The 23816-nt window shown below is 47.0% G+C and overlaps 11 protein-coding genes across 11 annotated transcripts; 5 read left to right on the forward strand and 6 right to left on the reverse strand.

The window, feature by feature from the left end:
• Positions 1 to 664: 664 nt before the first annotated feature.
• On the reverse strand, positions 665 to 2458 carry V2V93DRAFT_365637 (uncharacterized protein). Its single transcript, XM_066909119.1, has 7 exons — positions 2419 to 2458; positions 2113 to 2349; positions 1950 to 2038; positions 1843 to 1893; positions 1479 to 1779; positions 1281 to 1422; positions 665 to 1212 (listed from the first exon to the last, which is right to left on the reverse strand). The coding sequence occupies exons 2-7, from the start codon at positions 2269 to 2271 to the stop codon at positions 899 to 901; spliced, it is 1056 nt and encodes a 351-aa protein (XP_066767469.1). The 5' UTR covers positions 2272 to 2349; positions 2419 to 2458; the 3' UTR covers positions 665 to 898.
• A 134-nt stretch (positions 2459 to 2592) lies between these two features.
• On the forward strand, positions 2593 to 4004 carry V2V93DRAFT_365639 (nucleolar protein 12-domain-containing protein). Its single transcript, XM_066909120.1, has 3 exons — positions 2593 to 2911; positions 3001 to 3170; positions 3241 to 4004. Exons 1-3 carry the CDS (start codon positions 2694 to 2696, stop codon positions 3747 to 3749), a joined length of 897 nt encoding a protein of 298 aa, XP_066767470.1. The 5' UTR covers positions 2593 to 2693; the 3' UTR covers positions 3750 to 4004.
• A 54-nt stretch (positions 4005 to 4058) lies between these two features.
• Positions 4059 to 6210, forward strand: V2V93DRAFT_365641 (uncharacterized protein). Its single transcript, XM_066909121.1, has 4 exons — positions 4059 to 4330; positions 4398 to 4480; positions 4558 to 4693; positions 4782 to 6210. The coding sequence occupies exons 1-4, from the start codon at positions 4210 to 4212 to the stop codon at positions 5969 to 5971; spliced, it is 1530 nt and encodes a 509-aa protein (XP_066767471.1). The 5' UTR covers positions 4059 to 4209; the 3' UTR covers positions 5972 to 6210.
• A 127-nt stretch (positions 6211 to 6337) lies between these two features.
• On the reverse strand, positions 6338 to 7640 carry V2V93DRAFT_321754 (EXS family-domain-containing protein; the record flags this gene model as incomplete). The annotated part of the gene is made up of 3 exons (XM_066907373.1): positions 6338 to 6536; positions 6606 to 7491; positions 7565 to 7640. The coding sequence occupies 3 exons, from the start codon at positions 7638 to 7640 to the stop codon at positions 6338 to 6340; spliced, it is 1161 nt and encodes a 386-aa protein (XP_066767472.1).
• Positions 7641 to 8128: 488 nt separating this feature from the next.
• V2V93DRAFT_365645 (Pex12 amino terminal region-domain-containing protein) lies at positions 8129 to 9788 on the forward strand. The gene is made up of 6 exons (XM_066909122.1): positions 8129 to 8250; positions 8307 to 8384; positions 8444 to 8601; positions 8661 to 8948; positions 9010 to 9354; positions 9411 to 9788. Exons 1-6 carry the CDS (start codon positions 8187 to 8189, stop codon positions 9471 to 9473), a joined length of 996 nt encoding a protein of 331 aa, XP_066767473.1. The 5' UTR covers positions 8129 to 8186; the 3' UTR covers positions 9474 to 9788.
• A 214-nt stretch (positions 9789 to 10002) lies between these two features.
• Positions 10003 to 11010, reverse strand: V2V93DRAFT_321223 (uncharacterized protein; the record flags this gene model as incomplete). The annotated part of the gene is made up of 1 exon (XM_066907352.1): positions 10003 to 11010. The coding sequence occupies one exon, from the start codon at positions 11008 to 11010 to the stop codon at positions 10003 to 10005; it is 1008 nt and encodes a 335-aa protein (XP_066767474.1).
• Positions 11011 to 12093: 1083 nt separating this feature from the next.
• On the reverse strand, positions 12094 to 13553 carry V2V93DRAFT_365650 (uncharacterized protein). The gene is made up of 4 exons (XM_066909123.1): positions 13344 to 13553; positions 12851 to 13289; positions 12448 to 12786; positions 12094 to 12386 (listed from the first exon to the last, which is right to left on the reverse strand). Exons 1-4 carry the CDS (start codon positions 13481 to 13483, stop codon positions 12138 to 12140), a joined length of 1167 nt encoding a protein of 388 aa, XP_066767475.1. The 5' UTR covers positions 13484 to 13553; the 3' UTR covers positions 12094 to 12137.
• A 153-nt stretch (positions 13554 to 13706) lies between these two features.
• On the forward strand, positions 13707 to 14582 carry V2V93DRAFT_365652 (uncharacterized protein). Its single transcript, XM_066909124.1, has one exon. The coding sequence runs from the start codon at positions 13732 to 13734 to the stop codon at positions 14452 to 14454; it is 723 nt and encodes a 240-aa protein (XP_066767476.1). The 5' UTR covers positions 13707 to 13731; the 3' UTR covers positions 14455 to 14582.
• V2V93DRAFT_365653 (uncharacterized protein) lies at positions 14499 to 16430 on the reverse strand. Its single transcript, XM_066909125.1, has one exon. It carries the CDS (start codon positions 16188 to 16190, stop codon positions 14577 to 14579), a length of 1614 nt encoding a protein of 537 aa, XP_066767477.1. The 5' UTR covers positions 16191 to 16430; the 3' UTR covers positions 14499 to 14576.
• A 254-nt stretch (positions 16431 to 16684) lies between these two features.
• V2V93DRAFT_160484 (uncharacterized protein) lies at positions 16685 to 21585 on the forward strand. The gene is made up of 4 exons (XM_066906887.1): positions 16685 to 16731; positions 16795 to 18818; positions 18875 to 21052; positions 21120 to 21585. Exons 2-4 carry the CDS (start codon positions 17184 to 17186, stop codon positions 21276 to 21278), a joined length of 3972 nt encoding a protein of 1323 aa, XP_066767478.1. The 5' UTR covers positions 16685 to 16731; positions 16795 to 17183; the 3' UTR covers positions 21279 to 21585.
• V2V93DRAFT_365658 (uncharacterized protein) lies at positions 21470 to 23734 on the reverse strand. The gene has a single exon (XM_066909126.1). It carries the CDS (start codon positions 23308 to 23310, stop codon positions 21892 to 21894), a length of 1419 nt encoding a protein of 472 aa, XP_066767479.1. The 5' UTR covers positions 23311 to 23734; the 3' UTR covers positions 21470 to 21891.
• Between the last annotated feature and the right edge of the window lie 82 nt (positions 23735 to 23816).

Raw genomic sequence — 23816 nt, forward strand, 5'->3', positions numbered from 1 at the left:
GTAGAGGCCGCTGTTGAGAGTAGCGAGCTGTCTGTATTATATGGAATCGCCATGGAGGGCGCGCCGGCGGCTGTTATTACTATGCGATGAGATTGCTCTTGCAGCTGTTGCCGCCAATTCCAGTCGGCTGAAAGAGACGTAGCAGGGTATGACGGTGGTATGACGGCAGAGTAGAGCGAAGAAGTGTAGGGAGCGTGAGGGTATGGAGTGGAGTAAGAAGATAGAGTTGGATCGAGTGGGAGCTGAGAATAAGTGTCGTCTGTCGCCGCCGGGCTCAGACTCTGGCTAGATCGGGAGTAATCGGCATCAAGAGAGACAGTATTGTACATTTTGTTAGAAATAGAGAGAGAAGAGCGGTAAAGGTGCAGAGACCGACTATATATCGAATCTGTGCTGTAGTGCGAGTTGCGGCGGTGCGAGGCTTGTGCGACGCTCGGACAGCCCCTGAGCGAGGACCACGTGCGCGGTCGGTTGTTAATGACGATATGTACATAAAAGACGGCAATGCAAGTATATCGAAATACAATAGTACATAATACACCACAGAATAGGCGATGTCCAACGTCTCCATCGCAATAATAACTTTTAGTCGCAATAATGACGTGGCTCGGCTACTTGGCTGTTTGCAGTCTCTGAAGGACGCGTAATAGGTCAGCTACATGAAATACGTTACTATTACTGTTTATTCATCTCATTGCAATTATAAAATCCAGTAATACTACTGCACAATACATCTAAACTTCCAGCAGAGGCGAGCTCCGAAGCGAGATGCCAGCAAACGTTCGCTAGCGTCAGCGGCAAACTTTATTATGCCGCGGCGTATCTCCCTCTTTCGGCATCTTCAGCTGATTAGTACACCTCAGTTATCAGTTGTTGACTAATCAAGACACGGTATCGTCTATGAGAATGCAAGCGCAAGGCGACGGGCCAGATGCTCGCCAGCAGTCAGCACTCGACCGTCGATAACCGTTCGACGGACCTCGGCATTACGTTGCTCCTTTTCGCTCTTGTTCTCTGGTAGGCTTTCGCCCGCACTCGCTATCGCGGCTGCAATAACTCGGCTCGGGATAGGCTCAAGTAGGACGTCCGAGGCAGGGTGCACAAAGTAGGCCATCGAGTAGCGGTCCTTGCCTGTGCGTTGAGCAGCAGTAGAGAAACGTACGCGATGGTAAGCCGACCGCAGCACGCCGCCGAACCAGAAGCTAAGCTGGTCTAGGCAGATGAAACAAGAACAGTCAGCATTCTGCCTAAGATCATATTCTACAATTGTTTTTACTTACCTGCAATGTTTACAACTATCGGCGCACACTGGCCTGGAGCTCGCGGACCGAGAGCCGGCACCGAGATCCATTCACCCGTCACCGGTGACAACACCTCGAGCCCCGACTGGGCTTCTCTCTGAAACAGCAGCGTCATCGAACCCTGTGACCCCGTTAGCATCCCGTCAGCTACTCTTTGTCATCATCATCGGAACTCACGTAATCAGTATGAGCACCCGCTCGAATCTCGTCATCGGGGCCCTCGATGTCAGCCATCGCCGGATAATGCAAAATTCGCAAAGTACATCCACCCGGTCTGTCGAGTGCATGTCGGCTCGACAGCCAGCCCGGCTCGACCTCTAGCGCAAGACCAAGAGCCTCGAGAAGCCTCTGCGCCAGCTTGTGGCAGCGTTCAGTGAAAACCGCTATTGTCTCGCGCGAGTCTGCAAATGTCGGCGGAAGCGGTTGCACTTCGGATCCTGGGTTTGCCGTCTCTGCAAAGGGTGCAAAGTTAAATAGTCTTTTGATGATAACGTCATATTAGAATATGTCATTGAAAGTTAACTGAATGGTATCTACTCACTCCTTAGGATCGCCCTTCTTTTGACCATTTTCACGTCTATCAACATCAAGACTGTTCCACTTCCTGTCAGCATGATATACGTCCACTACATTGACCAGCAGTATTACCCTTCTTGCTTAAAACTCGAGTAACCACGGTTTTTTGTGATTGGAAACTTCTGCTTCTCCTCCGCAGGTGTCGCAAAGAACTTCTCGGCCTAAAATGCAAGACCGCAAATAGTTAATAATGCTTTGGCAATTGCAGCCTTCAAAAAACAGAGATAGTACTGACCAGTCTAAACACCTCATCAACTTCCTCTTGAGTCAGCCCACTACCCTCGATAAAGAAAAAACCAAGCGTAGAAGCAGCCTCGTACAGTTTCTGTCCTATTACCGCCTCACTGTCACTAGAGAGGTCAATCACAGGCAAGGAGTTCTCAAGAGCAGGCATCTTTTAGCTTCGACCGGAACACGCTGATAAGACTGATAACTCAACGATTGCGAACAAATCTGTCCGACGCTCAAGTATCTAATCATAAAACACTATTAGCGATTATTTTCAGCTATCCAAACCCTTTATCGGAAGACACCAGCGTACCTCTGTAATTATTTTGTCGACCAACAATCAGAAAGTGGAGCCCCGACGACGAGTCACCTTTCTGCGCTTGCTCTCGATAAGCCATAAAACCCCAACCCGATGTCCACATGTCTGTCACGTGATTGTATTTGCGCTGTTGTAAGAAGAGAAAAACTTCGTACCCGAACGTGTCATCAGTAAAACAGTCGATTTCATTCGACTGGGGCTACAAAAAAAAGTACATTTTACTGAAAAAGTATTTTGTCTTTCCATTTAATATTTGGTTCATATTTTTAATGTCTCATGATGAGCGGCGAGGAGGCGGATCATCGCGTGGAAGAGGGTCTTCGCGCGGACGCGACTCGTATAGAGGACGCGGTGGATCCTCGCGTGGAAGACCAAGTTCTGGGCGAGGGCGCGGCGGGTTTACTAGAGGAGGACGTGGAGGCTCATTTTCCGACACAAGGATACAACGACGGCCAAAGGAGATTGTTTTTGATAAGTCAGCTAGAGAGTATGTGATTGTTCATACCTTTTTTTTCTTCAGACTGTCGCTACGACTGTGGTTTTTGCTTCGTTGGACTAATTGTGATTATTCTATAGAGAATATTTGACTGGCTTCCATAAACGAAATGTTGAAAGACGTGAAAAAGCGGTTGCAAAAGCTGTCGCCAATGAGAAAGAAGAGCGGCGTGACGAACGAAGAGCCATACGACAGCAGCGAAGAGCAGAGCTCGAAGAAAAAGTCGAGTTCGCGAAGAATTTGTATAAAGGTGCATTTTACTCTTTTCCCCCTTTTTATTGATACTATGAAAGTTTTTTTTTCTGACTGCATTTTTGCAGAACGTGGCTCCGAGTTAGATTTGGGGTATTATTCTAGTGACCAGTCTTCTGGCGACAACGACGAAGGTGAAGAGGAAGAATGGGATGGCATTCAAGATGAACATACCAGTACACCATCAGCTACACCAGCTCCAGACACGGTCACAGGCATACTAAAGACTGGCAAACGTGTTGTGCAAACCTACGACGCGGCATTCACTGTCGACAATAACGACGAGGAAGACGAAGGAACAGCGACTACCATAGTGGAGATTGAGAATTTTGATGTGGACCGTGAAGCCACAGAACCTAAACCACGGATGAAAGAGTTTCAATCTGACGAAGAAATTCTACACAAGAGCTTACTGCGCGCTGCGTTGTACGCCGAACGCGTGAAGAAAATCAATAACGGGATACCTGTGCCGCCGAAACAAAGGCAGAAAAAGAAGAAATTCAGGTACTTGACATCTCAAGAAAGAAAAGCAAATGTTACTAAAGAGCGGATGAAGAACAGAAAAGTGAGCAAGTAATAGTCTTATATACAATAGATCATATCTGAGTGAAGACATAAGAAGCCATCCCACAACAAAAGTGGGTTACACTCTTCTTCGATATCCCCACACTGGGACAGTCTCTCCAAAGATCGCTACTGCATCCACCATCCTATACATGACTCCATGTAGATAAGCCCTCCATATTGGTTTGCGGTCGTACCACCCAAATTCGCCATCTCTCTGATTAAACACTCTGATTAAACACTCTGTTCTCAGCTGACCTGCTCGTGTGCGTGGGCGATCCGACGCGTCGGATCACTGCAAGCCACTTACCCCAACCCAGGCGAGGCTTCCGGCCAATCCTGGCGCTCAAATAAAAGAGTCCCCCGGCTAGGCCGTACTTTCCATTTTGCTGTTTGCTTATTGTGTTTACGCCTCAAAGTCGACGACATAATCTTCGATTTAATAAAAGACATCTCTCACATATATATCCACAATGCTGAAAGCTTTTGTGCCGTCAAAGGCTTCCTGGAGTTTGACGCAGAGCGGCGCCCGCGCTGTCGTCTACCGACAGACCGTCTTTGCCGGACAGTTTCGTCGTGGTATGGCAACCGAATGTATGTCTGTCTGTTTTCTGATTCAAAATTATATTGTGGAAGATCTGTGACTGACATGATGATTTAGCGGACGAGCTTGATCTCGTTGTCATTGGTGCCGGTCCTGGCGGCTACGTCGCTGCTATTAAGGCTGCCCAACTCGGGCTTAAGGTATAATCGGCCAAGATCTTTTTTTGTAGCGGCTATTGACGCTCCTGGAGTGATATAATGTTGACTTTTGAATATAGACTGCCTGCATTGACAAACGTGGACCTCCTGGTGGCACTTGCTTGAACGTCGGATGCATTCCTTCCAAAGCGCTCCTCAACAACTCACATCTGTATCATGAGATTCTCCACGACACCAAGAAGCGCGGTATCGATGGTAAGTTGCATTTGCCTTAAATTTTTAAATTTTAAAAATTTTTTTTCTTTTGTGAATAAAAGACGATCGGATCTAACGGAACTGACAGTTGGTGACGTTAAGCTCAACTTCGAGCAGTTCATGAAGGCTAAGGACGACGCTGTTACCGGTCTCACTCGCGGTATAGAGACTCTCTTCAAGCAGAACAAGGTCGATTATTTCAAGGGTTCAGGCAAGATTCTTGGACCAAACGAGATCGAGGTTACTGGTAATGAAGGCGAGCGCTCTGCTGTGCTCAAGGCAAAGAACATCATCATTGCAACTGGTTCGGAGGCCACTCCTTTCCCCGGTGTCGAGATTGACGAGAAAAAGATCGTTACCTCGACCGGCGCCATTGCTCTTGAGAAGGTCCCCGAGAAGCTGGTCATCATCGGTGGTGGTATCATTGGTCTTGAGCTCGGATCTGTCTGGAGCAGACTCGGTTCTCAAGTCACTGTTGTCGAGTATATGAACGCGATCGGTGGTGCCGGTATGGATGCTGAGTTCTCAAAGAATATTCAGCGCTCGCTTGCCAAGCAGGGACTCAAGTTCAAGCTTGGAACCAAAGTTCTCGGTGCTGAGCCTGTTGGAGATGGTGTCGCTGTCAAGGTCGACTCGGCCAAAGGCGGCAAGGAGGAGACGCTTGACGCGGACGTAGTTCTCGTCGCTATCGGTCGTCGGCCGTACACCGAGGGTCTTGGACTCGAGAACATTGACATTGACGTCGATGAGCGGGGGCGTCTGGTTATCGACCAGGAGTACCGCACAAAATACCCGCATATCCGTGTGATTGGTGACGTTACTTTTGGTGTTATGCTTGCCCACAAGGCTGAAGAGGAAGGTATTGCTGCAGTCGAGTACATCAAGTCTGGTCACGGACACGTCAACTACGGCGTCATTCCTTCAGTCATGTACACTCATCCCGAGGTCGCCTGGGTCGGTATGACCGAAGAACAAGTCAAGGAGAAAGGAATTGCCTACAACGTTGGAAAGTTTCCTTTTGCCGCCAACTCACGCGCAAAGACTAACCTTGACACCGAGGGCTGGGTAAAGTTCATTTCGGAGAAAGAAACCGACCGTATTCTCGGCATTCACATCATGGGCCCCAATGCTGGTGAGATGATTGCAGAGGGTGCTCTTGCGATCGAGTACGGTGCCTCCTCGGAGGACATTGCTCGTACTTGCCACGCGCATCCTACTCTCTCTGAAGCATTCAAGGAGGCTGCTATGGCAACTTACGGAAAGGCTATCCATTTTTAATTTTTGACTTTGTATACAATCTTATGTGAAGAGCCGCAGTAGGAAAAGATGCTGTGGCTAAAAATTGATGCAATAGATTACTTTCTATAACTCTCTTTTTTTCCCCATTTTGAATAGTAAGATTGTAAAGTCAAACGCAATCTATTAAAAGCTAAACACGCTACTAGTTGCTCAAGATTAAGAAAAAAGAGATGAAAACGAAATATGTACAAACACCCCTACAATACAAAAAATAGAAAATGAACGGCGAATAACGCGCTCTAATGCACATAATCACCCAATCTATAGTACACGCTAAACTACCAAAATCAAGTTGAAGATTAATTAATATAAAAGTAGAAAAAAGGAGAAAAATAATGTCTATATCTAATCTTTTGGTCGTATTTCAGTCATAGCAATCGGTACACGCATGCCTGAGCCGGTAGCGCGGATCCATTCAGTTTCGATACGCAAAAAAAGCCAGATCCAGCGACGAAATAGTTCCAAGATTTCGAGAAAAAAGACGCCGCCTTCGAAATCGTTGAAAAAATATAAATGGGGAGAAAGCTTAAGACTCCACGTAAAGCTAAATAAAATAACGCGTTAGTGAATAAAATACATATTGAGAAAAATGAGGGTAAAGATCATTACGCACCGAAGTCCAAGGTCAAGAACTACTGCAAGATAATAAAACGAAGCCGGAAAGTAGAGTACAGGACGAAGACCTTTGTTGGTCATCTCTGGCCGTTTCCAAGCTGGGGTGAAAAAGGTCAAATCCCAATCCCGCTGTACATCCCAATAGAATGAAAAAAGAGAATTGGCAAGCATAGAAAGAATCCATAAATCGTAAATCAAGAGTGCGCCCACATATGTGGCATCTTCTGACTCGTCGTATTTGTGCTTTACAACCGAGAGAATAATGACTGGAAATGAAGTCGAGTACTTTGCAGCGTTGAGCAAGTGACCGTAATCACGCATTTCCGAACGCAGGAAATCCGTAAGGCACTGTCGCAAACGAATCAAGTACGGAATGCAGATTATACACGGAGCAACCCACTCACCTCCACACGTACGGTCCGGGATCGCAGCCACAGACCGGCCGCAGAGGACCATACATACCATGATCCATCCGTCTGCCAAAACTTTTGAGTATGAAGTGAGTGCATCGGCTGCGATTATATCTGCAAATCGGGTGTCTGCGTCTAATCCGCCAAATGATATACGCCTTACTGTCACGATGAAGCGATTTCGGCTTGTGCGGTGGCCATGGTGACCTGGGAACATGAAAATGACGGGGATGGACGCGAAGCATAGAAAAGGTAGGACATCGCAGCCAAGAATAGTGAAAGAAACATTGTGATTACTTGCCACCCAAAGCAATGCTGTTGCCGCACTATATACAATCAGAAGCATTGTACCGATCTCATACACGGTCTTGTATAAAGGTGGTGTACCGCTGTTCTGGTGGAAACGTAAAATAGACTCGACGTTAATCTGAAGACGCGTCAGGACGTGAAGGACAACAGCCCATCCCCAAACACCTGTACAAAAAAATAGTCTCGTCAATCAAACAGTTTTCTACTAATATATTCAAATAAAGAATTGGGTTCTTACCTATTATGATAGTCGCAACAACGCGATACGGAAGTGGGAAATAGGCGCTGAACAGCTCGTCAGTGATGGCACTCATACCGGCACCGGCCATACCGCCAGCGCCAGTACCAGCGGTACTCTCCACAACAGCTGCTGCTGCCTCTGAAATAGCCATCAATTAGGGGTGAAAAATATCAAAAACACGTAAATTTGCGCGACTCTGTGTTTCAGCAAACAAGGAAACGAAATCAGTGGTCGCTGAATAAGGGTTCAAGCAGTCAGGAATGAGCACTATAACCTCGACATTCCCACAAGCCGCAAATCCACAAGATAAGCAACTCCAAGCAAAAGTAAGAAATGCAGCAGCAATAACTAATAAATGCTGAAAACAACAGAACGCAGTAATCCGAAGCGGTTGGTTGCAGCCAGCTTTTTTGGGCAGCACGGCCGTGCTCGCCCTCGCCACTAGCCAATTTCGGTACGAGCCGCAAATATTAAAGTTTAATGATTATACTAAACCCTTGAGAATAGTCAGCACTGGCCTCGGCTTAGTACTGGCGTAATTCTTGGTGATTTAGATGTACCCCGCGCAAGATCTGACAAGCAGAGCTGGTGCCCTGGTTCTTTCTACGCAGCTCAAATAATGGCTGGGGAGAAGAAATACGATGCGCAGTCACCGTTCGTGTTTGCATCGGCTGCAGATATAAGTGAGTACTGCTCATTGTGTTTAAGAGCTAGGCTGATTTGTGGTATCATTTCATAGTTCGCGCGAATCAAAAGGACGAGCAAGTACAGGATGAACTGCAGGAGAAGCTCTCAAATGCGCTGCGTACAGTTATTGGTATATTCTGTTTATTTTGGGTCAAATAGCAAAACAAAGAAGCTAATTCAACGGCTTAGGATCCCGCAGCTTGCACGAGCACGCTGCTGAAGTGTCGTTACTCTCTGGATTGATATACCTCGGGTTGACAACATGTCTGGGTACACGGTCAATGGGGGAAGAATACTGTGATATCTTTTATGTCACTAAAGATCTCAGAGCGCGGCCTAGTTTTAAGGTCTGAATAACTGTTTAATGTATATTCTTCTGCGCAGAGTGTACTAACTGAATAATTAGCGACGACTGGGGTTCGTTCTCAGTAGTACACTGATTCCATACATTCTCACCAAAAGCCTACCCGAGTTGCGAAAAAGAGTTCGTAAAGCACTCGACAAAATACAGACAGATAAGATAACTGAAGAGACGAAATCGAGTGCCAAGATTAAGGCACAACTGAAACGGCTTCTTCTGAGGAACTTCTCACTGTTGACATCTGGCGAAGCATTCGCGTCAATTCATTTAGCGATATTTTATTTTTACGGGTCATATTTTGATTTTGCTAAACGTATTTGGGGATTACGATATGTATGATAATTCACTAGCAAGTTTGACTGAGAGCAGCGCAGCAGAATACTAATATTCACAGATTTTCCCTCGGCAACTGCAAGATAGTGAGCAGAGACCAGGATACGAAATTTTGGGCCTGCTGCTTACTGTACAAATTGCGGTCAGATTAGGTCGTGAGATAACATCTCTGATACCGCAATCTTCACTCTCCGAGGCGGGAAAAGAATTTACAAAGTCTTCTATTATTGTTCAGTCAAGTAGAAAGCGCAAAGCAGTAGACTTATCCGATTCTTCATGCATGTGCTTCATTCCTGAGTCTTCGCGACGATGTCCACTGTGCTTAACATACTTGACTGATCCTACAGCGACCCCGTGTGGGCACTTATTTTGCTGGGATTGTATCTGTGAATGGTGCGGAGAGAAAGTGAGTTTTTATTTGCTGTGCACTATTGAAAAAAACAACGCTGATATTGAACATAGTCCGAATGTCCGCTGTGTAGACAGCCTGCTAAAGAACAGAACCTGCTGCTATTGGCTGCGTAGGTATTAGATAAGTCATGCGAAATGAAAATGAACTAAAGAATATTAAAGAACAGCATGGCGTCATCCATTAATAAGATTGCCGTTTTAAGCAAATTGATCTGTCTGAGCGCGCGCTTTGCACGCTCTTCTCAAAACCTCGAATTTTCTCCATATTCTGTAACTTGTCGTGCATAGATTGTAATGGTATATTTGACATAATATAGATAGATACAAAAAGGAAACGGAAAAACGATATAGGAAAAAGGAAAAAGGACAAAACATGTAAAGGAAAAAATACAATATAGTGCAAGCTAATTTATACAATAATACAAGTCCCAGTCAATTTACAAAACAGATATAGATAGCAAAGAAATAAACCATACGCGCCGAGTTTCACCAGTAAGTAGTAGTAGTCGCAAGAATTAAAAAATCAAATGAAGGAGAGTATAGCCAAGCAGGAACCAAAGCACTCATTCAATATCCAAATAGAGCACAAAACCCTGCTTCAAACGTTGTATATAATTATCAGAATTTAGGCTTCAAGCACAGATTAGATCATTCCCTGACTGCGCTCAGCATAGTGGCCAGGCGATCGTCCACGAACGACGATGCCCGTGGTGCCAACCCGCTGCAGCTCGATGTAGGTGACACCACTGCGACAGGCAAACACTCCTGATCCGACGATATCGGCACATTCCTGAGAATCGACAGCAGCATAAAGCACAGTCACTAACCGAAACATCTGCTGAGCGGTGTTCTTGCGACCGTTATTGGCAGTCGCTTTCTTGAATTGAATTCTCTCAAAGATGACAGTCTCAGGCACGCGATCTCCGCCCTTGTCTGAAGAAGGCGCTTCTGATCCAATGCTACTGCCGCCGCTTGTGTAACTCTCTGATGATGCGGCAGCAAATTCGTCCTGTCCTTCGAGCTGCCCGAAATCATCCTCGGGAGGTTGCTGATAGGATAGCGACAGGCTGTTCTCATGCTGCTGCTGCTGTTGCTGTTGCTGTACACGACCATCGCTGAACGTCGGCGCCACAGCCACGATAACGGGTGTGCGCTGCGGTCCAGCATCACGTTTAGGTGTATGCTGCACAAGCTCGACAGGCTTGCCACTAATCTCGTCCTCGGCTTGAATGGCGACGGCAAAGCTCTTGACACGCACAGTGCGCGTCCCGCCATCGCGTAGCTCGACGACGGTGTAGAACGCATGCGTGCTGTTCCCGGCAGGAAAACTTGTTGGCGAGACACGCGGAATCGGTAACACTGATAGAGGCAGATCGATTACGACACTGGCCATTACAACGAAATAATTGCGGCGGTAAGCAAGCCAGCGACCGCCTTCGTGTCGCAAACCGCGGGGAACGTAGGAGCGAATGGTAGCCTGCACAGAGTGTAGAAGTGCAAAAGGAGGATGCTGGAGAAAGCCATCAAATGAAGGTGAGCAGAATAGCGGGCGGCTAATTCTTGGGAAGACGAACTGCGAGTGCTGGTCAGCCTCCGGGAGGCCTGCGGAAAAAGGCAGCTCTCTGAAGGAGGGGATCGAGCAGCCAGCCATAAGCTGAGGTTGAGGATAGGTGAGGATTGGGGGCAAGTATGACGCGGGAGCAGGCTCGAGGACTGCGTGGTGGAATGGCGCGAAGTTGAGCGAGGGCATGGCTGGGGCGAGAATAGGCGAGGAGGAAGGAAGGAGAGAATAGGAGGAAGAGGAGGAGGAGGAGAGCTTATAGAGAGCGTGTCAGTGGAAAAAACGAGAAATCAATCAAGGACCTAAAGCGGATAGTACCCGAAGAGGAAGCCGGCGTCAGAAGAGGAAGCTGCCTAACACACACACACGACTCCCACAAAGCACAGCTTCTGTGTCTCTTTTTATCTTTTGTCATATAACTGATATGATTTGATCTTGCTATGAAATATTATTACTGCTCTTCAATCCTCTCCTCGCTCAACAAATCTGCCTGTCTGTAAACACTCGACTGATTCCCTCTTCCAACATGAGGCAGTCAGACCTCCTCTTTGGGCACTAATTGAACTGAAACAGCACCACTTTATCGCGCCTCATCTTCTCTGCCTTCCTTTTCTTCTCCGGGAATGGAAATCTTTGACTCACCCTTCCGCTAATCCTCTCGCTCGCCTACGCACTTCGTCCGCCGCTAATGAGGCATCAGGCGCATGCACAATGGTCCCTCCTTCTGCACAGACGATCAGACAGTCATCTGAGCGATACCTGTGTCCTAGTCTCGTACAAGTGTTTGTACTATGCTCGTGGTTCTAGTTAGTCCTGCTCGCCTCATCTCTGTTCTGATCTGCATCCTGATCTTTCACCGCTGGCTCTGGTCGCTGCATTCGCGGCAGCTACATCCCAGCCATCTAATCACCTATCTGACCAATCACTCGTCAACCCGCTTTCCCGCTTCCGGCCTATACATGTCAATCTATCTTTTCCTTATTCATCCAGTTGTCCATTTCCAGCGACCTTTTTTGCTCTACTGTAGCATTGTCCGACCATCGTGAATCGTGGCTGATAAGCGATATCTACGCGTTATGCATCAAGTCTTCTGCACGTGATTCGGGCGGGACTTGCCGGCCCGAATACAGTCCCGCCCGAATACTTTTAGTATATGAACGTTTTTAACATAAACTAGAAACTATATACATCTATTCACTATTTACAAGTTATGTACATCATTCTTTGCTTTTCTCCAGGCATTCATCCATAGCTTCTTTTGCGCTGTGATAAGTTTCCACTAAAATCTCAGTCAAATTCAAGTCGACCCCCATTCTTCGCGAATGCAGTATTCGCATCGCTTTACAGCTCAAAATATAGTCAATGTGCCTCCGGCACATCAATACTGTGTTTATACATGTCCCATCATCCGGATCAAGAGCCCCGGATTCTACCAAATTATCCCATATCCATGCTACTTCTTTGTACTGTCAGGTCTTCGTTAGCAAACAGCACACTCAAAATATCCAATAAAAGAGTGCCTCTTACAAGAAAATCCCGAGCGCAGCAGCTCAGAAGTCGGCCCCATAACCTTTTTGGCACAGTAACCTGGCTACGCTCGACATGACGCTTCATATAAGAAAACGCAAGACTATACTCGTCGTAATCCATTAAGGTAGCCATAAGTCTCGTAAATACCGAAGTCACTGGCACAAGGCCTCTTTTTTCAAATTCGTCAAATGCTTCTAATGCAAGTTCCAACTCGCTGCTGCACAAGTAGCTTTGGACTAGGCGCTCAATGTCGAATGGCTGCATTTGGTAGCCGAAATCCTTTACTAGACTAAGCAATCTGTGTCTATATACTGGATGCGGACATTTTGCGATTGCCTATTTCAGTGCATTTCTGTTAGCATGTTTTTGCAGATTTTCTTTGGTAAAGCAAACAACCAACCTTGAACAACTGCTCAAACATATGAGCCGTAATAACTCTGTCCTGCTCTAGCAACTCCTCTACCAACCCAAACACGCGCGAAATTAGTACACCACCCGGCCCACTCCTTCGAGCCATTGCAAGCAAAATCTCAGAGTATACGCCAAGAGAAGGAATTACCTTTGAGTTGGCGATACCTTTTGCTATTCTAAACACCGCCATACTAAGATCAAGTTCGTTGTACTCTCGCAATCGGTCGACAACCTCCCGCCATGTCTCGCGTTTGTTCGTGATGCCCAAGTGGCGCTCGGGAAAGAAACTAGGTCGATGACTGTTTCGCATCAATTGTCGCGGGGCCTTGAGTAGAGTCGGGTATCTTCTTTGGGTTATCGTTTGCCTGATTGTTTTATTTGCAGCGACTCCTGGTGACTCCCAGAGAATCTTTAGTGAATCGGCGATTCTGCATTCGGTAATTAGATATATCCTATGAGCAGTAGCTATTGCAAACACACACCTTTCTGAAGGCTCCGGTATACTATCTGAGCTTGTATTGTCGAGCGAGCTGGCAGTACTCTGACTCCGAAATAGAAGCCTAGGTAGGAGCTGCTGACTACTGACCAGCTGGCGCTGGACAAGCCGCAAACTAGAAACCATGGCGTATCATATGTCAATATTAATCGCCAATCATCAAGACAAATTCGCAATTTTATAGAATGATATTTCGAGATTCCGCGTAAATCAAATGAGAAAAATAACTCTAAGAACGCAGATCGGTGGTCTATTAAAATTTGTACAGTATTATAGAGTTTATTTGTGGTGTATATTTAAAGACCTCATCTCAACAGACAGAAATGAGCCTCAGCCTTTGTCACATATACTCTAGCCAATTTAAATATACTGCAATGTCTAAACGAGCAAGAACGGACCAGTTTTCAGATGATGGCACTCAATCATCTGAATCTGAACCTGAATTACCGACCTCCCCGAAAATCAGGCACACATCAAGCCAGTCTTCGAAACCAATAATCAAATGTGCTCTACCACCGCTCTGCTCCAAAAACCCGCCTTCCTTCTTTTCTACCGCCGCCTACGAACTGCATTATCGTACACAGCACTCTCTTGCTTGTATAGAATGTAAGGAAATATTTCCATCAGAACATTTTCTTGATCTTCATATCTCTGAAAATCACGATCCATTCACTGAGACGCGTCGAGATCGCGGGCAGAAAATATACAGATGTTTTGTGGAGGACTGCGATAAAGTATGCTCCGACACGCGAAAGCGGCGTATGCATTTGATTAATAAACATGGATATCCAAAAGAGTTTATGTTCAGCGTTGTTAATCGGGGTATTAGACGTGGACAGACTTCGCTGTTGAATCCGCCACGCCGACGGACTGATATCGATATGCCTGATGATCCAGCGCCACAAATTGAGCAAACTCCCCGCTCTACTGTAGTGAACAGTCTAGATGAGGAAAAGAGTGAGAGTGAGAAAAGCTTTGATAAAAAAGAAGATATAGGCGAGCCTGCACTTGATCCTGAGTTTGAGGTGTTGCAGGAGAGTATGAAGGGTCTACGTATTGTACCCTCAAAGATTCGCTTCGGTAGAGGATCGAGCTGAATTGAAAAATTCAAACGTATAATATACTGCATCACTGGCGTCTGACGGTCTTCACAAATTAGATTAATTTCAATTATGTACAATATTTACTATCAAACGGTAAAATAAATCTGACAGTCTATTTACAATGCCAGTCCCAGCACAGCCAGCGCCATCTTCACACCGGCTCCGACTTTGCGATTTTCCGCATGAAAATCAATTTCTTCCATAACCCTTGTAAATTTCTTCAAATTAGTAGTCTCGATGGCCATGTTCTGGCGTAATACCTCATCAACAGTCACAATAATTCCATTAGATTCAAGATCCATTGTATGTGATCTGCGCGTGAAATTCGACGACCCAATAACGGTTATGCATGGTGTTGATTCGGCCGGAGGGGTTATCCAGATACCCTTGGCATGATATGTCCATCCGCCGGGCTGGTTCAGCACCCCATTCTGCCATTCGAGGAGTTTGATAGCTGAGCTCTTTTTGCGAGATGCAACATCTTTCACAAAGTCATGCGCGAGAGCTGTGTAGGCTGGAGGGAGATACTTTGACACGCCTGCGGACTGGTAGAATCCATTGGCTTCCGGTGCAGCGGTGATAATCACGCCAGACTCTGGGTTCGATTCTAAAAGTTTGGATCGATAGAGTGGATGTAAGTTGAAGTATCCTGCCGTAAACATCCAGGAAAAATGATCTGGGTCGGCGAGGACATTGAGTAGGCGCTCGATGGCTGGCGCCTCGGTAGAGGTGTTTGGTGTCAATATGGGTGTCAATTGAGAGACGGGATAAAATATTGTTTGCGTGACTTGTGAGGCTAAACTTGTAGCTGAAGATGGCAACGTCGTCGTTGGTGGGCAGAGCAATGGAGCTATGAGAGCCGTGGCGGCCCGGCAGAAGGAATTAGGGTGCTTGGTGGGCTCGGGTGCAGATGAAGGCTCGTTAGGCCACGAAAGCCGAAATTGACACGGCACAGAAGAGTCTGGGTGCAGTCTATAGCTGACCGATGAAACCACGTCAAATATACGACGGTAGTAGGCAGTCACCTCTGCTGAATGAAAGAGATAATATCGATCTTGTCTGTTTGTAAAATAGTCTTCCGACAAATTTGCGCCTGAAAGAATAATGTCGTCGTCAAAGCCGTAAAGTTTCATGTGCTGCAGGCCCCAGCCTTCGTTAAGTCGCACTGGTGTGACGGCTTTTGCAAGGCCACGCAGCTTTGGTGTGTGGAATAATCGCACATGCACCCGGTCAGGATAATCGGCAGCGAGAGATGCCATTAGAGACGCGCACGACGCGTTTGGCGCTTCTCGCGTGCCCCGCAGCGCATCTGTAAGTAAATGAACTTGCAAGTCTGAGTTTTCTCGTAAAGCTCTACGTAGAGTGTCTATGAGGTCGTGCTCTGTGCGTCCGATGTAGAGCGTTGCGAGAAAGATGTGCCGCTTGGAAGCGAGGATCTTGCTCTTGAGTGTCGCATAAAACTCTGAAGGAGTCGACAGGATCTCTACTTGTCCTGGATCAAGGAGAAAATGCGGAGAAAGTTGGTCAAGGTCGTCAAGCAGAGAAATCAAGGCGGGGTGCAAGGCGGGTGTCGGCGGGTGGGCTTCTGCCGTGTGCGAGGAAGAGGAAGCCATGCCGCGACAATGCGACGGCCGAGGGACGGCTGGAAGAGATCGCGGTAGCCGGAGCATGCGCGAAGAGGCCCGGCCGGCACGCGAGAAGGAGGCAGACGCGCGCGAGAGGGCGAGCATTGTTTACAAGCTGCTGTTTGCTTCTGGTCTCGGTTGGCAGCGGATTTGAAGAACGAGTATTAAGGTTTAGAAACAAATGTGATATTGGTCACGTGACAGATGCTTGTTCCTGGATCGAACGGTTTTGGTGAACAAGGAACAGTCGTGAACACACTGTCCAAAAATGGCTTAAATGACTATTAAGTCGATTTCAATAAAGCTGTCTTGATTTTAAGACGTAAAATAGATAAAATAGACAATTCTCTGCGAGTCGAGCAGTAGAGCTCATCTTCTATAAATAATCTCTCCAAAATAACCGTCGGTGGCCAGGGGGTGTTTCCGCTGCACTGGGCCGCTGTGCGGCGGGATGCCCCTGCCTTTCTTTCTCTTCTTCCCGGCCACTAGCACTATCTCACTATCTCGTTCGATATCTCTCGTCTCTATCTCCCGGCTTTTCACTCACCTCTCTTCCTCCTCAGTTCCCCGATAAGGCATGGACGCCCCTGAAGAAGCCTTCGCCGACATCGACGACGAGGTCTACTCTTGCCGCAAGTGCAACAAGGTACTTTCTTCCCTTCTCTCCTCCTCCCCAGCTACCCTCTAACTCCGACCCTCTCTTTTCCAGGTCCTCGAAGAAGGCCGCGCCTTTGAACTCGGTGTGTTTCCTTCCATTCCTACTGCTTGTGCTTTTCTGCGCTGCTCTCGCGTCTTCTCTTGTGCTAACTACCATTCTGTCTTCTGCCAGGCGGCTCACGATGGCACGTTGATTGCTTCCGCTGTTCAAATTGCGACAACCAGCTCGACTGTGACGCAAACCTTCTCGTGCTCGGTAACGGCGACCTTATCTGTGCAAATTGCTGCTATTCCTGCTGCGTCTGTCACAAGAAGATCGATGATCTCGCAATCCTCACCGGTAAAGATACTGCGTTCTGCTCAAAGTGTTTCAAATGCCGTAATTGCAAGCGCCCGATCGAGAACTTGCGCTACGCGAGAACGTCTCATGGTATCTTTTGCATGAATTGCTACGATAAACTTATGGAACGACGTAAGCGCTCCAAGGCTCAGCGTCAGCAGACTCCGCCGCAAGAGATACAGCTGCCGCCGCCTGCCGAGGATATGTCGCAAATGATAGACGAGTCGCGAGTGACGCCTTCATCTACGGAATCATCGCGATCCATACTTTTGCAAAAATCTCTGCCTCCTGTTCCTGACGGAAAGCAAGATGAACTTATTGACCCGCTGGATACCCTCGTAGATCACTCATCTACAACAACCGAAGATACAGAGATTTTTGACGAGACTCCAGTATCTGAAGTGGCTTCTATAGTACAACCCGCTTCGCCTTCCTCGACTCGCACACTGCGTATGGTGCGAAGAAACAACTCTATCGCATATTCGCATGCTTCTTTGCAGGCCTCAGATTATGCTAGCGCGGATGAAGATCTTGAACGCGAGTCTCTATCGGCTGCCAACAGGACTGGTCCATCGGCCGAGTCCGGGACGACAATATCTTTTGTCGACACCTATCGCGATTCTTACGCAGATTCGCAGTCAGACATACCCGCTCAGAGCAGTCAAGCTGATGCTACACTTTTCGAACCTAAAGCGGCTTCAACTCCTCTTGAGAATGTAGTTGAAGATGTCGAGCATCGGCTGTCGTCTGATTTACAGACTGAACCCCAGAGCGTAGACATGATGCGCTCGTCCTCGGCTCGTAGTGATAATAATGATCTCTCGCTATCAAAACGAGCTAGTGGTGACAGATCTTCAGTTTCTTCGAGCACTTCGTCGTCAGCACTAGGTGTACGTCCATCAAAAGGTCTATTTACTGATCTCGGCACCACTCGCCGCTCGTCCTCTAGTTTTGCTTCAAGAGTGCGCCGCATCTCGCGGTCAATCACTCAAGAGCAATTCTCGTCTTCAGTGTCAAACTTGGGCAATGGGACTGCTGCATCTGCCTCGAATTTGAGCATCAGTACAGATTTTTCGTATCCGCGACGCGAGAATGACGATGAGCAGAATGATGTTGTGACCCCTATATCGACAACCGTAAACGGCAATTCGCCTGAATGGAATCGTGGTTCCGCGCGCCATTCCTATGCTTCTAGCCATAACAGCACTGACGTAGAGACATCTACAATAGGAGGCGCGAGTGGGAAAGAGAATGCGCTTGCTGTTTCCAAGCAACGCGGACATCATCCAAAGCGATCGATTTCGTCTGGTTCGTTTTTCAACAGGGCGCTCAAGGGCGCTTCGGCGAGCTCAATCGACCTCGCTTCATCTGTTGTTACTGTTGATAGTAAGCAGTCAACTGACGATTTCGCTTCAACCAAATCTACTGTTGTGAAGGAGTCATCTGCGGCATCTCGGTTTTTCTCCTTTGGTAGAAAAGATGACGCCAGAAAACGTCGTATGAATCCAAGCGCTTCGTCGATGAGCCTTGCTAAGGACGCTAGAGGGTCGTCTGCTCGGACAAAGTCGTCGCCAAAGGGCATCGGAAAGCAAAAGATCGTGTCGCCAAAAAAGCCGGTACTGCCGCCTGTTGATAGTGCTATTGCAGACACTGATGTTAAGACGACGCCGACTGCTGCAACATCGGCTGACACTGACAAGGATTCTGAGAAGAAGGCCCCGGTTTCTGAGTCTCCGGTATGCGATAGCCCTTTTTCCTATCAACGATATATGCTGATATATATATTTTATAGTACATTGAGCTTCCAGAGACATTTGCCGACAGCACAGGCTTCAGTCTCGACGAAGATTTTGCCAGTATTCTAAACAGCCAACAACATAACAACTCACCTCACTCGGGCAAAGCCGCAAGCTCGCGTCTGCAATCACTACTGCGCCGGCCAAGTCGTTCAACAATGCGCTCGGCCGTGACTGGAAGTTCGCCTGGTTCGTCTCCACGGACGCAGAGACAAGAGACACCAGTAAAACGCGATGCGTCTAGTTCGCTTTCAGCGTCAAACGCAGCATGGAACATGCCTTCGTCGCCGCCGTATCAGATGGAGATGCCTAATATGCCTGTGGCGTTTTTGGATAGCGGCAATTTGGATAGTAACGTAGATAATGAGAAAAAATTAGGTGAACCTTTTGATATGGGTTATGATCATTCACATATCTCTCGCGCTAGTGAAGCCGGCACCATCAAGATGTTGCAGGCCGAACTTGATTGTGCGATGCAGAGGATAGTTGAGCTAGAAGCGCAGGTGAAGATTTGGAGGTCAGATACTGGAGATACGGATTTGCGAAATGAAGAACGACGCAAAATGAATGCTAATTTGGAGGTGCAGACGACTGTTGTGAAGACAGGAAATGAAGTAAGCCAGGACCAGGACGAAGCTAATGCTCAAGCTGTATTTGCGAAGTTTACACAGGAGATGCAGGCCACCAAGAGCAAACTGCAGGATGAGATTCAGAAACTAATTACGCAGCGTGACGAACTTCTCGATGAAAATGCGCGACTTGTGAAACTACGTGAAGTGACTAGTTTGGAAACGCAAAGCCTAACCTCAAAGAATCAGCAATTTATGGACCTCAATAGCGAGCTGACAAGACAGATTCAGAACGAGTCTAGGAAAAAAGCCTCTACGCATTCTCCGGCTCCAAGCGAATCTACGGTGTTCAGCAACCGGTCGCTGCGTCATAGAAATGAAGGGTCGGCAGACTATTCGCCTAGCATGACATCTTTCAAGGCGCCTTTGTTCTCTCGACACAACAAGACTGCGGAGACAAAGGCGATAGCGCATCCGAGCCATGACACGAGAGATAGTGTCACTGCCACACTCGTCGATGAGCCTGCTTTAATAGAGGAGACAGCGCAAGTAGATGAGCCCGCCAAGATTGGTGCTTCTTCGGCTTCGTCGATTAACGGCAGCACAATGACAATTGGTGAAAGCGTTATGAGCAACGAAATTAGTACTGTCAACAGTAGTGGCTCTGGCAGTACGACCAGTAGCGCAAAGTTTTGGAAAAAACGAGGTCCAGCTGCAGTAGCGAAAGGATTCAACAAGGTCTTCACGGTAGAGAACGCGCTTATGCTGGCGAATTTTGGTGGTGAGTTTGCGACAAATTTGGATGGTCCAACAAGTAAATCTAATGAGAAATCGGCGTATTTGCGTAAAGAATCTACAGATCATGGTCAGCAACAGCAGTCACCGGGTGGACTTGGGATATCGATGTCGAAAAGTGCGAGCGCGAGGTCGGGAATAAGCTCATTGGCTGGCAGCGAGCACAGCAAGCAATCAACAGCTTCGAAATTACGGGGAATGAAATTAAAGGTATCGGCTGACCGCGGAAATAGTGAGGATATGGAAAGTACATTGTTTAGCATGGATATCAGTCAAAGAGCTGCATTTGAAAGACGAGAGGTACCACTGATCGTAATGTGTTGTATTAGGGAAGTCGAACTGCGCGGGATGGACTACGAAGGAATCTATCGAAAATCGGGAATCAAATCTCAAATCACAGCGATTCAGGAGCTATTTGAACGTGCTCCGTCGGAATTGTGGGAATCTTCAGAGTCATCTCTTTTATCGGAATCTGGATCAGCTCTCTTTTCTAACTTGAATTATGACAAATCACCAGCGCCTTTGAGTCGCAAGATGGCAAAATGGCAAGAAGAACTAACTGAGGCTATGGCGCAGGATATTTGTGGTGTGACGAGTGTATTAAAGCAGTACCTTCGTTACATCCCAAATCCAATTATCACTTTTGAGTCATACCTTGACTTTGTCAACTTAACTGATATAGTCGATGTCGAGGGTCGTATTTATAGTATGACTCAGATTGTGAAATCGTTACCATTTACCCATCAACGATGTCTGGAGGTTCTCATGCGTCATCTTTCGCGTGTTGTCGAGTTTTCCGATAAGAATCTGGTATGCTTTTCTCCCCATATTGTAGTTCAATTGTGTGTTTGTCTGTCTGCTAATGAATATTATTCAGATGACATCGAGAAATCTGGCGGTGGTGTTTGCGCCGACGCTTGTTCGAGATTTCTCTGGATCGCGAGAGATTATGGATGCGAACAAGAAGGGCGTGATCGTACAATTTATGATTGACCACTCGCATCGCGTGTTTGGCGATGACGGTGGAATGGTCTAAATTTCATTGTAAAAAAATAATTTAAGCCTTTTGTGTTTAAATGTATATATATATATATAAGAAATGTCGGAGAAGGCGATTTTGTATAGCGTCGGATGAGGTTAAAGTTTCGGTTGGCGTTCGAAGTGTTTGTCAATACTTTAAATGGAAGGAGCGTATAGCATGTTTTGGTGTATAAGTTTCATGATATAAGCTTTAATAGTAATGTGTCTTTGTTTAAAACCACAAAATGTTAAGAGCTATTGACAGACCAGTAAATACTAGTATTAATCAGTGCCTTGCGTTTACTACAGCGACGGAATGACATGCACCACAGAGTATTAGAGAATTTGAGAAAAAAAAATTATCAAAAAAGAACCATGACTGAAAGACCGCTATACATATCTATCATATACCTCTTATAGTATAATCACGTACAATATAAAACAATGAGTGAATAACCAGTCACTCTGCCAACCCAAATATGATGAAAAAGAGCAAGACTTAACACGAACCTCAATGACGCTAACAATTTTCAGTTTTCAACAAATCTAGACAGCAAAAATATCTTCTTTCTTCTAAGATGTGAAATTAACAAATAAATAAATGTCCAAAAGCATAAAAACTAAGATAATTATCGCGGAGCAATCACTCCAGATGGCTTATGCACATCAATATCTTTGCATACTTCATTCCAAGGGATAAAAGTTCCATCAGTATCATAAGCACCACCTGTCTCAAAGACCTGTTGCGATTTCGCTTTGACGGCGGGATTCTCACGCTCGACCGACCACCACATCTTGGACCACCAGGTATCCATAGCTTCTTTGGGTCCGTTGAAATGCAGAATGGGCGGTAAGGCGCCAGAGATACGGTTGAATGCGTAACGACGGCGCTGATCTTTTGGCTTGCGCGGAGAAGTAAGGGTGTCGTCATCGACGAAGATGACGTCTGCATGCGAGAAAGTCATAGTCTGAAAGACTTCAGAAGTAAAGTCAACAGTCATGGAAAGATCCTGCTGGCCATAAACTTCGGCGATGTACATTTGATCGGAGAATACCATGCTGGCAGGCGCGTTGGTGATGAGCTTATTTGCACGATCGTATACCTCGCGCAAGACACCGACAGGACCGACCATGTTCCCCGAGTTGAGCCAGCGCGGACGATGGTGGATAAACTTCTTAGCCGGATCAGAAATGACGCTATCATTATCGGTATCGGGTCCAAAGGCATCTGGAGGCAGTGTAGACTTTGGCACATTCTTGCAGGCGGGCGAGTCGAGGTCGTTTGGCCAGCATTTCTTGTCGGCGCCAAAGACGGCAAAGGAGTGATCGTTGTCACGAGTGTACTCGAGGTAGTGGTCGATAAAGTCGCGATAGGGAAGCTGGTACCAGACATCAAATCCGTCCATGATGATTGCGTACTGGTCGTCGCGAAGACCGTGTAAAACATTGTCGATACCGATAATTTTGTTGACGCGTGCCTGCTGACCGTTTGTGAAGGTCTTACCCCAGTTGATGAGGGTCGGTCGGGGATAGTCATTCATGAGTGCAGTGTAGAGTGAGCGACAGAAGTTGAAGTGCGTCGAGGTAAGCGGAATGAGGAAGACGGCATCGATGGGCAGATCAGTCGAGTCAGTGCCTTTGAGCGGTGCGGGATTGAGGTCGACAGGAGGCGAAGCACCAGCATCAGCAGCACCGCCAGCAGAGACAGATTCGGTCTTATCACTCGGGTTTGTATGCATTCTGACGGCATCCTGCAGGTCTTTGTTGACAGGGTCCACAATATCGGGTGTAGACTCGCCAGGGGGAGTGGTACTGATACCAGCGTTATAACCGAGGCTGCCCTTTGGACGGGGTTGGTCGTAATCGGTGACGACAACCCCGGGAGGCGAAGCAATGACAGATTGCGCGAGAACAGACTGAGGGTCCACGCCCGCCGATGGACGCATCTCACGGACGGCAGCGAGAAGTAAGAGCACTGCTGCGGCGGTGACTGCGGCGAGCAGCACAGTGTGGACGGGATTTTTCATGCGAAGCAGAGGACCGGCCATTGCAGAAGATGGAGTGGCGAGAAGAAGAAAAAAGAAAAAAAGGAGACAAAATGAACGAAAAGGCAAAGGGAACGAAAAGACAAAGAAAACGAGGAAGAGAAGGAAGAGAAGGGGAAAAAGAAAGGAAGGAGGGTGTGCAGGATGGTACCTGGATGCAGTTGCCGCAGGGGCGAAATTATAAGGCGTGGCTGCACTGTGTTGGAGATCATAGTATAGTCACATAGTATAATATATATTGGTGTGTTCATACCCATTACTATTGCTGTTGTCTCTCTCCGAATCCGGAACCCCCAACCCGCAGGAACTGTAAATTGTGATCAAATGCGACGCGTCTGCGCGCATCTCAGGAATACAAAAAGGATTCATATTTGGAGAGAATGATCACAATAAGTTTATCTTTGTTTATAGCCTGTATTTGTGCGCGTGCAAACACGTGAAGTCTCTAATTATCGCAGATTGTATTTCATCACACGTGGACCGCGCTTCTCAGATCACGTGATTTTAAT

Source organism: Kockiozyma suomiensis (assembly GCF_038497685.1).
Source record: "Kockiozyma suomiensis strain NRRL Y-17356 unplaced genomic scaffold V2V93scaffold_3, whole genome shotgun sequence".
NCBI classification, from domain to species: domain Eukaryota; kingdom Fungi; phylum Ascomycota; class Lipomycetes; order Lipomycetales; family Lipomycetaceae; genus Kockiozyma; species Kockiozyma suomiensis.

What these genes read in the sequence shown, in the direction of transcription:
- V2V93DRAFT_365637 (XM_066909119.1), bottom strand. Translation starts at nt 2,271, where the DNA reads ATGCCTGCTCTTGAGAACTCCTTGCCTGTGATTGACCTCTCTAGTGAC. An exon ending in AAGAAGGGCGATCCTAAGGA is followed by an intron (nt 1,780 to 1,842) that starts GTGAGTAGATAC and finishes TATCATCAAAAG; the next exon opens with ACTATTTAACTTTGCACCCT. An exon ending in GATAGTTGTAAACATTGCAG is followed by an intron (nt 1,213 to 1,280) that starts GTAAGTAAAAAC and finishes TCATCTGCCTAG; the next exon opens with ACCAGCTTAGCTTCTGGTTC.
- V2V93DRAFT_365639 (XM_066909120.1), top strand. Translation starts at nt 2,694, where the DNA reads ATGTCTCATGATGAGCGGCGAGGAGGCGGATCATCGCGTGGAAGAGGG. An exon ending in TTTGATAAGTCAGCTAGAGA is followed by an intron (nt 2,912 to 3,000) that starts GTATGTGATTGT and finishes ATTATTCTATAG; the next exon opens with AGAATATTTGACTGGCTTCC. An exon ending in CGCGAAGAATTTGTATAAAG is followed by an intron (nt 3,171 to 3,240) that starts GTGCATTTTACT and finishes GCATTTTTGCAG; the next exon opens with AACGTGGCTCCGAGTTAGAT.
- V2V93DRAFT_365641 (XM_066909121.1), top strand. Translation starts at nt 4,210, where the DNA reads ATGCTGAAAGCTTTTGTGCCGTCAAAGGCTTCCTGGAGTTTGACGCAG. An exon ending in CTGCCCAACTCGGGCTTAAG is followed by an intron (nt 4,481 to 4,557) that starts GTATAATCGGCC and finishes TTTTGAATATAG; the next exon opens with ACTGCCTGCATTGACAAACG. An exon ending in CAAGAAGCGCGGTATCGATG is followed by an intron (nt 4,694 to 4,781) that starts GTAAGTTGCATT and finishes CGGAACTGACAG; the next exon opens with TTGGTGACGTTAAGCTCAAC.
- V2V93DRAFT_365645 (XM_066909122.1), top strand. Translation starts at nt 8,187, where the DNA reads ATGGCTGGGGAGAAGAAATACGATGCGCAGTCACCGTTCGTGTTTGCA. An exon ending in TGCGCTGCGTACAGTTATTG is followed by an intron (nt 8,385 to 8,443) that starts GTATATTCTGTT and finishes TCAACGGCTTAG; the next exon opens with GATCCCGCAGCTTGCACGAG. An exon ending in GTATTTGGGGATTACGATAT is followed by an intron (nt 8,949 to 9,009) that starts GTATGATAATTC and finishes TAATATTCACAG; the next exon opens with ATTTTCCCTCGGCAACTGCA.
- V2V93DRAFT_365650 (XM_066909123.1), bottom strand. Translation starts at nt 13,483, where the DNA reads ATGGTTTCTAGTTTGCGGCTTGTCCAGCGCCAGCTGGTCAGTAGTCAG. An exon ending in ATACCGGAGCCTTCAGAAAG is followed by an intron (nt 13,290 to 13,343) that starts GTGTGTGTTTGC and finishes TACCGAATGCAG; the next exon opens with AATCGCCGATTCACTAAAGA. An exon ending in TGTTTGAGCAGTTGTTCAAG is followed by an intron (nt 12,787 to 12,850) that starts GTTGGTTGTTTG and finishes GCACTGAAATAG; the next exon opens with GCAATCGCAAAATGTCCGCA.
- V2V93DRAFT_365652 (XM_066909124.1), top strand. Translation starts at nt 13,732, where the DNA reads ATGTCTAAACGAGCAAGAACGGACCAGTTTTCAGATGATGGCACTCAA.
- V2V93DRAFT_365653 (XM_066909125.1), bottom strand. Translation starts at nt 16,190, where the DNA reads ATGCTCGCCCTCTCGCGCGCGTCTGCCTCCTTCTCGCGTGCCGGCCGG.
- V2V93DRAFT_160484 (XM_066906887.1), top strand. Translation starts at nt 17,184, where the DNA reads ATGAATTGCTACGATAAACTTATGGAACGACGTAAGCGCTCCAAGGCT. An exon ending in CCCCGGTTTCTGAGTCTCCG is followed by an intron (nt 18,819 to 18,874) that starts GTATGCGATAGC and finishes TATATTTTATAG; the next exon opens with TACATTGAGCTTCCAGAGAC. An exon ending in AGTTTTCCGATAAGAATCTG is followed by an intron (nt 21,053 to 21,119) that starts GTATGCTTTTCT and finishes AATATTATTCAG; the next exon opens with ATGACATCGAGAAATCTGGC.
- V2V93DRAFT_365658 (XM_066909126.1), bottom strand. Translation starts at nt 23,310, where the DNA reads ATGGCCGGTCCTCTGCTTCGCATGAAAAATCCCGTCCACACTGTGCTG.